The sequence below is a fragment of the Triticum urartu genome, chromosome 3A (assembly GCF_056163025.1).
Source record: "Triticum urartu cultivar PI428250 chromosome 3A, HENAU_Tu73, whole genome shotgun sequence".
NCBI classification, from domain to species: domain Eukaryota; kingdom Viridiplantae; phylum Streptophyta; class Magnoliopsida; order Poales; family Poaceae; genus Triticum; species Triticum urartu.
The window spans coordinates 742357201-742367030 of record NC_141875.1 but is presented as its reverse complement, the minus strand read 5'-3'; the positions used below and the strand labels follow the sequence as shown (position 1 = coordinate 742367030).

General features: G+C 49.9%; 1 protein-coding gene across 1 annotated transcript; it reads right to left on the bottom strand.

Annotated features, from left to right (window-relative positions):
- Positions 1 to 6794: 6794 nt before the first annotated feature.
- On the bottom strand, positions 6795 to 9593 carry LOC147982557 (wall-associated receptor kinase 1-like). Its single transcript, XM_087514450.1, has 3 exons — positions 8545 to 9593; positions 8270 to 8428; positions 6795 to 8011 (listed from the first exon to the last, which is right to left on the bottom strand). The coding sequence occupies exons 1-3, from the start codon at positions 9536 to 9538 to the stop codon at positions 7014 to 7016; spliced, it is 2151 nt and encodes a 716-aa protein (XP_087370576.1). The 5' UTR covers positions 9539 to 9593; the 3' UTR covers positions 6795 to 7013.
- Positions 9594 to 9830: the final 237 nt, after the last annotated feature.

Here is a 9830-nt window from a genome sequence, read left to right as displayed (position 1 = left end):
GGCGGCTGGACCTGGGAGGGGAGGCGGGCGGCTTGGAGGAGGGTTGAGGATCGAGCAAGTCTGATACCAAGAAAACGATTATGCTGTGTAACTCACGCACCTTGATGGGCGTCCTTGTATACACATATAAAGGGGTTACATGCCTTGGTAATCAAGGAAAATCAGAAGAAATCCAGACAGAATCATACAACAAATATTCGGTGGGATTTTGTGTAAGTTTCTTATTACATGTGATATGAACAAAAGGATTACTTTAACATCCTATCTTTCCATATTGAAGCCATGTCTGAAGCTTTACGTGAGCAGTCTCAATTTCACTATAGGATTCGCCAATGAGCTGTGGGTTAAGCGACTTCAAATGCCATGAGCCCCATGCGGGGAGACCTGCATTATGATATTTCGGGTTTGGGGGGGGGGGGGGGGGGGTGCCGTCGCCCTCCTACCTGGTGCCACTTGATAACTTGCATGACGCCCAAGACTTCTACTAAGGTGAGTTGTGATCCCAAGGTTCCTGAATCTATTTGTAATTCAGAGCCATGGAGGAACTGTCCTGTTGGTGCAATCCTATTTCATTGGCATCTTAATCAAAGCTTGCTGAAGCTCGTGATGCACCTTTTTTGAATTGAACCATTGCATTTCTATCCACACTCCACAAACTTTTGGACTACCACCGCTGTAATGCAACCATGTTGTTTTTTTAGAAAAGAGAATTACCCCGGCTTCTGCATCTGGGCGATGCATACGGCCAGTTTATTAAGTATTCTCACAAGACCTTACAAAGTCATACAACAGCAAGACTGAAGCCACCGTCTAAGCAACAACTGTCGCTGCACCTATCCAATTGATGAAGGGGCGCAGATAGTCTGGGCCTAATACCAAACAAACATCGCAACCAAACTTAAACATTTAAGACCTGAGGTCCCAACCAGGACGCTTGCCGGGTATGGGGCACCTACCAGTCCGGCGCACTCCTCAACCAGGACGCCTGTCGGGTATGAGGCCGCCGCAGCCACCTGCCACCAATCCATCTTCAGAGCCGCACTGTTGCATATACTGTGCCAGGGCTCTCTGCCATCGACGCCACCATGACGTCTGACAGCGTCGTCCTCCTACGTGAGTCCATCCTCCCACAGCGAACTCCGAATCTGCACTGCGCCACGCCGTTAAGATTCGTCAACATCAGTGTGTAGGATGAAGCACCGCTCCACCAAAGAATCCGTCCTCTGGTCCCTCGATCACGTGTGTACCTCCAAGAATGACGCCCCCAAGGAATGAACTACACCAGAGAGCCGCCGTCATCCGATCTAGGGTTTCCCCCGGAGGTAGCAGAGAGTGGCCTTGAACTTCTCCGCGGCGATGCCTTCAAGAAGGGAACGATGCAGATAGCGCCGCCACCGCCGGCCTTAGCAGAAGCCAAAGGCAAGTTTTCACCTAGATCAGTTCGAAGGGATCCAACTCTCGTACACGGGCTGCCGTCACTACCAGGACCACCAAGCAGACCCTGGAATACCGGCAAATCAGCGAGCCGCCGGCACCACAACATCCAGATAGCCGGCCACACCGGGCCGCCGCCATCCCCTGCGCCATCCGGGTCAGAGACGGAGCCGCCGACCGCACAGGAACCGCCGTCGCTTGCACACGCCGGAGCGCCGCCGAGAGCCCAGCGCCCGCCATCGCTTGCCGAAGCAAGCCTCCGCCCGAGCACTGACGCCACCGTGGAGCCATCAAATCAGGGAGGAAGACGTCGCGCGCCGACCACCCTCGCGGACCCCGCCGCACGCCCGAGCGCCGGCGCCACCTCAGCGCCATCACATTGGGAGGAGGAGGAGCCCGCGCCTCGCGGCCCCGCGCAGACCACGCCGCCGCCAGCGCCGCGTAGAGGAGCCCCGCCCAGATCCGTCGGCGGCCTGACCTGCCGCCGAGCCAAGCGCCGCCGCGACGACCGGCCGTCCCGCGCCGCCCAGGAGCCTCGCGAGGAGGGAGGGAGCCCCGCCGCCGCCAACGCACGCGCGGGCTTTGCCCGGCGGCGTCCCCTGACGGCGGCGAGGGAGAAGGAAGGCGAGAAAGGGGAGCGGTGCGGTGATCTACTATTCCGCCCGGTCCGCTCGCGGGAGCGGCACGGGGGACTTCACCTCTTTGCCATCACGTGAACCCTGTAGTCCTGGAGACCTGGACTGTAAGCAGCTGCCAGCTGGTGATTTTTCACGTGCAACCATGTGGTACCCGGAACCAAGTGGACATCATTATTCACACAACCAGCGTGTTACACTGAGATCAGCATGGCGATTATCAGCATAACAAACAAACACAAAAGTGCTACATAAATTAATATGTAAAGTTAGATTTGTTGAAATATATTGTCGCCTCTCTCCATCAGTTCGGACTTTTGGAGCAACTCGCTGGTGCATGAATTCAATATAGTATACGAGCCAAGTGGTCTGGAGTTCAAGATCCTGCCAATGCAATACTAAAAAAGTGATTCTACCGCCTAAATCGATCTCACATCTAAGGCCAACTCCACCGCGCGACCCTATCCTGTCCGGCCCCATCCGTTTGGGGTAAAAGGGACAAAAAAGGCGGCCCAGCGCGCGGGAGCAAACGGACTTTTGTCCGCTTTGTGTCCGCTTTCGACCCATTCCCGGCCCAAACTTGCGCCGCTTTTGGGGTGAAACGGACACCACGCGGACACGCAGGTCGTCTGCGCGTGTCCTCCCCTGGCCCGCCCGTCGGTGGCACAAGACGGGCCTTTTTCTATCCGCCCCCCTCCCTCCCTCCGGCCGCACCCCCTCCACTCTTCCCCACTCTTCCCGTCGTCGCCACCGCCGCCGCCGCTGCCATTGCAGTCGTGCAGTTCGGACGCGAGCTCGCCCAACCCCTTCCCCTCGGCGCCGGGCTCGGACGCGACCACGGCCACCTGGTTTGCGCACCCGCCGGCCAGTTTTGGGGCGGATCCGGTCGGTCTTGAGCTCAGCCGGCTGTGGGAGGCCGGGCCGAGCCATGGACTGGCCGGGCACCTCACCGGAAGGCCCTGGCAGGGCCGCAAGGTCACATGCAGGCAGTGGCTCCTCCTCTAGCCGCTCGGATCTGCACCGTCGGTGGTCCGCCGGCAGATACACGAATGGCGGCCGGCTGGGCTCGGTGCTTGCCCAAAAGCTCGCCGGCGCACCGTTGCCACTCATTAAGTGCGACCACTGCCCAAGGATGGTCGTGCGCCTCGTGTCTACAACGCCGGAACATCCCGGATGGGTGTTCATCAAGTGCTTAAACGATGGGGTATGCGCTTTTTTTAGCGTCGGTTTGTGCTCTAGATTTAACTAGTTGTGCTAACTTCAAATTTTGTTGTGTAGAATGGATGCAAGTTTTGGTATTGGGAAGAAGAGTACATCGATATATTGATAGAGCAAAATTTAGTACATGTTCGTGCACTTTTAGCTAGCATAGAGGCTATAAATGAGACAAGTGCACTTGTTGCTAGATTAGAGGCTAGACACGAGACTAGATGTGAGGAGGAAGCAACATCGACTTCTGGCTTGAATAAGAAAGGAGGATGCCAGATCGAGCCTCCTCCTCCACAGATCAACAACGAGTGCATCGAGAAGGCCCTAACCCAACTCAAGGGAGCAGTTATGGAAGTTGGGTATCTTCTAAAATGTATTCTTGTGGTTCTTGTTTTCTTTGGTCTTGCTTTACGAGTCAAAATGTGATGATGTATTTTTCATATACCAAAAATGAATAATGAAATAAAGTTAAGGACTTGCAAAGAAATAATACGCGGACAGGATGCGGCCGGGATGCGTCCGCGCGCTGGGCGCACGGCCACCGCATCCCAGGACAGGCCCGGACACGACCCCAAATCCCTACCCAAAGGGACAAAAACCGGACAAAACGGACGTCCGTTTGGGGTCGCGCGGTGGAGTTGGCCTAACAACTACAATAGGCAAGACGTGAGGGAGAGTGTTGAAATATATTGCCCGCCTCGCTCCATCAGTTCGGACTTTTGGAGCAACTGGCTGGTGCATGAACTCAATAAGATTTACTACAATGCCTATAGTAACTAGTCGGCATAACTTTACATATAGATAGATATAAGCCATGATAAATAAAGATAGTGGAAGGACGACATGGAATCGATCCACAGTGTGATCAAGCTGAATCAATCGGATTTGACGATCACCTATTGAGAGCTGCTTCATCCCTCCACCACTTCCTATTGTCAGGTCCAGCGAATCCAGGTAGTTCCCTGTAGTGGGCGGCAAGCTGCTCGGCGGGGACGTCAACGTAGCTATTGGTCAGAAAATCGACGTTGATCTTTGCCAGCAGCAGCTCCTCGCTGTGGCCTGCGTCGGTCTTCTTGTGTGGAACCTTGCCGTCCAGCTTCTTCTGCTGATCGTAGATCCAGATCCAGCCTAGCGGGAAGGTCAGCAGATCACCCTTGAGCGCCTCCCGCAGCAGGATCTCAATCACGATTGGAAAGCTGGAAGCCTCCGTGCCTGCCATCCGTGGATCTACGTACTGGTCAACTGCGTAACGATTGCAGTTTTGGTGGATCTGGGGGGTTAACGCTAGGGTGGCGATGGCGTTGTCATCTCGATAGGCGAGAGGCGAGAACCCTACCTTAACCTGGACATCGAGATAGACGGCCGACTCTGGGTGGGGTGTCTATAGGAATATTTTATGTCGGTTAAAAAAATATGGCGGGAATCGGCCAGCACAACAGCCATTGGATCAATCTGCACTTCTCCAATCACCTCACGGACTCACCGTTTAAGACGTCAATGATGGTCTTGAAGTGGCCCGTACCGGCTTGTAGCATCATCCGCTAGTCTTTGCAGTACCCGCATGCGCCTTGACCCGCAGCATCGGCGACGCCGACCTTGCAGCATCACTTTTTGGCTTGCAATATCATCGCCTGGTCTTCGCAGCACCAACATTTTCCCTGCCCTGCAACATCTCCTTTCAGTGTTGTATCCAGGCTTGCTCCTCTGCATGCAACGGATATTATGGGTCATTGTAGCATGCCGCTTAGGTTTTTGTAGCAAAATACACATGAGGTTGCACCATGTTAGAAAACATTTGCATCGCCACAGAAAATTAGAATCGAGCTCATCCATGACAATTGTTGACACACCGTCGGCACTAGACCTGATGACCCCATACTGATTTCTTCTGTTACTTCATCTTCCCTTGTGCTCGCCAGCATAACAGAAGCTATGTCTTCCTATAACTGAAACCCATGGGCCGGCAACGCATCTCATGACCTTTATTTTGGGGGTGGCGAGGAGAGAAGGGTGATGGTCTAATGGAGAAGAGGGAAGTCGGTGATGACGACAATGCAAAGGCCCGTGAGCGATGGAGATGGTGTGTGCATGAGACATGATTGGGGGTGACGGGCAGTGAAGAGAGAGTGGGCGATGGTCTGATGGAGCTAGCTGCGAACGGAGGGGAGGCAGCTAGCTGCGATATGGTTTCGCTGCTTTGACTTGTGGCTATAACATGGATGCTCTATTTATCTTCCAGCTCGGCACGGTCATTTTCTAGTGCTGACAAGATCAAGTCAACCGGTGGTCGTGTGGCAACGTAAATACAGTAACAAGTTGTTTTAGTAGGATGGTTGCTATTGTAATTCACTCTTTTCTTTTTAAAAACTTTTTGCCCTTTCTCAGGGATCATTTATATCTCGCATTTCCTAAGTCAGATTTCGCTCTCCCGTGACAACCATCATGGACCGGACCTAAACTACTAGTAACGCTCTCGGCGGTTTAGTGTGACAAGATCGAAATGGTCACTTTCTTTTTTAACTAGGTTGAGCAGCTGTTGGTACGCCTTCATACGCTTTGCTTGCATTTTTCTATTAATGTACTTCGGGTGTAAAATAAAAAAGACTGTTCAGGTACATTAAAAAAGCTTCCAAGTATTTTTCAAAATTGGAACCCGTCACTCGTGTACAGTTCAAATTCAAACCTTTCCTCTATCTAACCTAGATACCAACAATCAAACCTATTTTGTACGAAGAGTACCTCTTTTATCACATGATTGACTCATCGATAAAAGTTCACTTTATAACCGCTGGCTCCTGAAGAAGAAACTGGTGCCGTCCTGCATGAATCATAGAATTATTGTCGTGGTTTTAGTTAAAACCACGTCACCAAAACATTCACCAGCTTCCACCCGAAAGCACGACACCAAAACAAAAGCTTCAGCCATCTCTACTCCACTGAGGCCCAAGAGCAAACAGATGGCATTGGGAGGCAATGAGTGGTGGCTGGTGGATATGATTTCTATACTATACACCTGCTTACAACTGGGTCCACAAGCGGGGTTGCGAGTGCTAAAAAACAAGCGGGGTTGTGCGTGCTCAAAAGGAAAACAAGGGGGGGGGGGGGGGGGGGGGGTCTGCTGGTTGCAATATTCAAACTGAATTTATTGTACATATTTTTCTGGGAACTAGTTTGTTGTATGTATATGAGTGGAGTGGTTTTTATATGAAAATAAAAAAGAAGAAAATGGTGGTGCTGCTTCCAGAAAATGTGGTGTCATCTTTGCACATGAAGCATTTCAAGACATCATTACCCCAGAGTTCTCCAAATGTATTGAACATGCATATTATGAAGCAACATGGATAGTCTACAATTCCGCCGAGTAATATTTGGTACTCGATTTTCATTCAAAAGGCTAGTAACGAGAAGATCAATTTTATTCAAGCTAATCAACAATATGTTGCGGCTGTCGGATATTCAAGCTTATCAACAATCAGCAGTGACCATTACATTTGAAAAGGCTAATAACAAGAAGATAAATTTTATTAATCCATTGAGTTTCCTTGCCATAAAAACGCCTTTACTCCCAGATCTTACAAATGCGTTCACACAGTTTTCTTAAAACAAAGGCACACCTCCCCTGCTTCTATTTCATGGAAACAGTTCACGAAACTCATGCCTATCTTGTTGAGCAAAGCACACATGTTCTTCATACTAGAATCTAAAAGCATGCAAAGTGTACATTTATATCTCTAACTACACAAGAGATCTCTTCAATGTGAGAAGGCGCTCTGCTACATCCATCATTGCTGGTCTTTCATCCACATCAAGACTAAGACATCCCATGGCAACCCTTGTAATGCTACTAAGAAGCTCCAAATCTCTCGGTTCTTGAAATTTTTTGTCGAACAACTCGGTTGGTATCATCTCTTTTTTCTGAGAATCAAGGAAGTTTCTTAGTAAGCTATTATTATCCAAATATGTAGCCTTCCTCCCACTTACAAGTTCCAATAGTACAACTCCAAAGCTGTAGACATCACTTTTCTCTGTCAGTAGGCCAGTTTGTAGATATGCTGGATCCATGTAAGTCCTGTCGCCAATGACTGTTAAGGTGTGCTCTTTATCTTTTGCAATCAACCTTGATATACCAAAGTCAGATATCTTTGGTACATAATAATCATCCAAGAGTATATTTGCTGGTTTCACATCACCATGTAGAATTGTCTTGCTAGTTTTTGAATGCATGTAAGCAAGACCATCAGCTGATTCTGCAGCAATATTTAGACGTTTATCTAAGTCAAGAGTCACCTCCTTCTTGTCGTCGTCGTTGTTGTTGTGAAGAGTGTCATCGAGGCTGCCTCTGGAGAGGAACTCGTAAACTAGCATCGGCATATCAACTTCCAGGCAACAACCTACGAGCCTAACAATATTCTTGTGGATGACTTGAGATTGAATAATGACTTCGTTTGCAAATTGCTCGTTTGGTGCGATATTGTCCTTAATGGGCTTCTTTACCGCAACTAGTTGATTATCAAGAAAGCCCTTGTAAACTTCACCATAGCAACCCTTGCCTATAAAATTTGTAGTTTTTATAATCTGCTTGAGCTCGTCTCTTGTGTAGATCTTTATAATTTTTGCCTCTTTTAGTGCAGGGCCGCCATTTCTCTCAAAAAATTGTCTCATCTTCTTTTTCTCTCTACGGAGAAGGACGACAAACCCCAAAAGTGCTATGAGAAAAAGACCGCCGGTTGCACCTATATATGGGGAGCAATGCAAAGAAACCACGTTATATACCTTATTATAGATCAAACCATTTAATTTATAGACCTTGTACACAAGTGAACCTTTATGATTATGTGATCAACAAACAGATCGATATATAAGGTCAGTTAGTAAAAACTTGGATCAAACTATGCCGCAATATATAAAGAGAGTCAAACAAATTTGCCAAATCATATGCGTATCCAAATTGGTTCTTTAGATGATAGGTTGAGGGTAATTAACTTGGTTACCTAGTGACAGCTTTGCTGGTAGAGGAAATATATCGGTGCAACGCCCTTGTGTGGCATTGCCCCTGGTTCCGGCAGGGCAGGTGCATTTGTATCCTCCTTGCATGTTCTGGCATATCCCGTGGCAAGGGTACAAATCCGGCCTCTCACACTCGTTAATGTCTACAAATAAGGCATGCATGCATGCACGCAAAGTTGTTAATATAGATAGGTAGATGAATTAATGCCACAGATACTCCTACTAGATGAAGGAATTGATGCAAGGTCTGGTATGTTACCTTGGCAACCAGCAGTTGGTATATAAGGGTTGCCTTCGTACCCGTCCAAGCACCTGCAGATGTACGCATCGGTGTACAACAAGGGGACTTCGACACACCTACTCTTGTCGCTGGTGCACGCATATCCCTTGGGCTCTGGTTGCTGAGGTCGCGGACATGGATGGAAACCGGCCACGAAGTCTAGCACGACGGGCACCCCTCCGGCGTCGTTCCTTCGCAAGAAAACGTCGCCGTCGAGGTCCATGGTCGTGAAGTTGTACCAGGACTTGTCCGCAAGCATGGCGTAGGAGCAACCTCTGGTTCTGTAGTACTCCCTCTCAAGATAGACGTGGACGTTGAAAAAGCCCGGTTTCGGCGGCTCGGGCTGTATGGCGACCTGGCAGCAGCCCAACCCTGAGCACGCCGTCGTGTTCATGCCCTCGGGGAGGTAGACTCCATCGTACGCCTCACAACTTGGACCAAGGGTCTGCCGGGCCTTGGCAGATCTCCCGATGCCCATCAGCACGGTGCTTCCATGTGACAGGAGGAACTTACTCTCATACGGGAATTGCATAGTCATCGTTCTCGCCGCGTTCCACGACAAGTTGAGTGTGCAGTCGTAGCTGAACGGGGCATGCACCACTAGCTTCCCCTCCACCAGGGACACGCCCGAGAGCTCAACAGGCGACGAGGATGAGTTGATAAGCTTATCTGGCTCGGGGATGTGGCTGGTGGAGTAGTAGATTACTTGGGTTCTGGTTTGCGTCCAGCCTAAAGGATTATCAGCGGGAAAGAAGGCGCGGGGGGGATGGAAGGTGTCATTACAGATGATGTGGAAGCCTGGGAGGTAGCAGCCATCCTTGATGCCGAAGGGGTACGGGATGCTCACTTGGCCGCACTTGTCGGGGCACCCCGGTAGCGTGATCGGTGCCGGTGTGCTAGGAGGGTTTTGCTGGCTGGCCACCACCATGATTGTCGCAGGCAAGAGGAGGAGCAGCAGCAGGTAGGTCGTCATGGTGAATTTGTGGTGGTGATATATGGTGTCTGTCGATGATGATGCTATGTGTTTTGTTACACTTACTACTACTAGTATTATATAGTGGTAGAGCAAGTTGGAGAATTCTTCCATGGAGTGGACAGACAAACTGTCTATGGATGCGGTCCTGCAAAGCCTTTCACACGGATGATGGTCAGTCAGTCATCAATGGAGCTCCCACTTACACAGATTCATTAATAGAATAAGGTGCCCATATCAAACTTTATGACTCTTTGGAATCCTGATTCTCTTCCTCCAGAAGAAAAGAAAA

What these genes read in the sequence shown, in the direction of transcription:
- LOC147982557 (XM_087514450.1), bottom strand. Translation starts at nt 9,538, where the DNA reads ATGACGACCTACCTGCTGCTGCTCCTCCTCTTGCCTGCGACAATCATG. An exon ending in ACCAACTGCTGGTTGCCAAG is followed by an intron (nt 8,429 to 8,544) that starts GTAACATACCAG and finishes CCTTATTTGTAG; the next exon opens with ACATTAACGAGTGTGAGAGG. An exon ending in ACCAGCAAAGCTGTCACTAG is followed by an intron (nt 8,012 to 8,269) that starts GTAACCAAGTTA and finishes CCCCATATATAG; the next exon opens with GTGCAACCGGCGGTCTTTTT.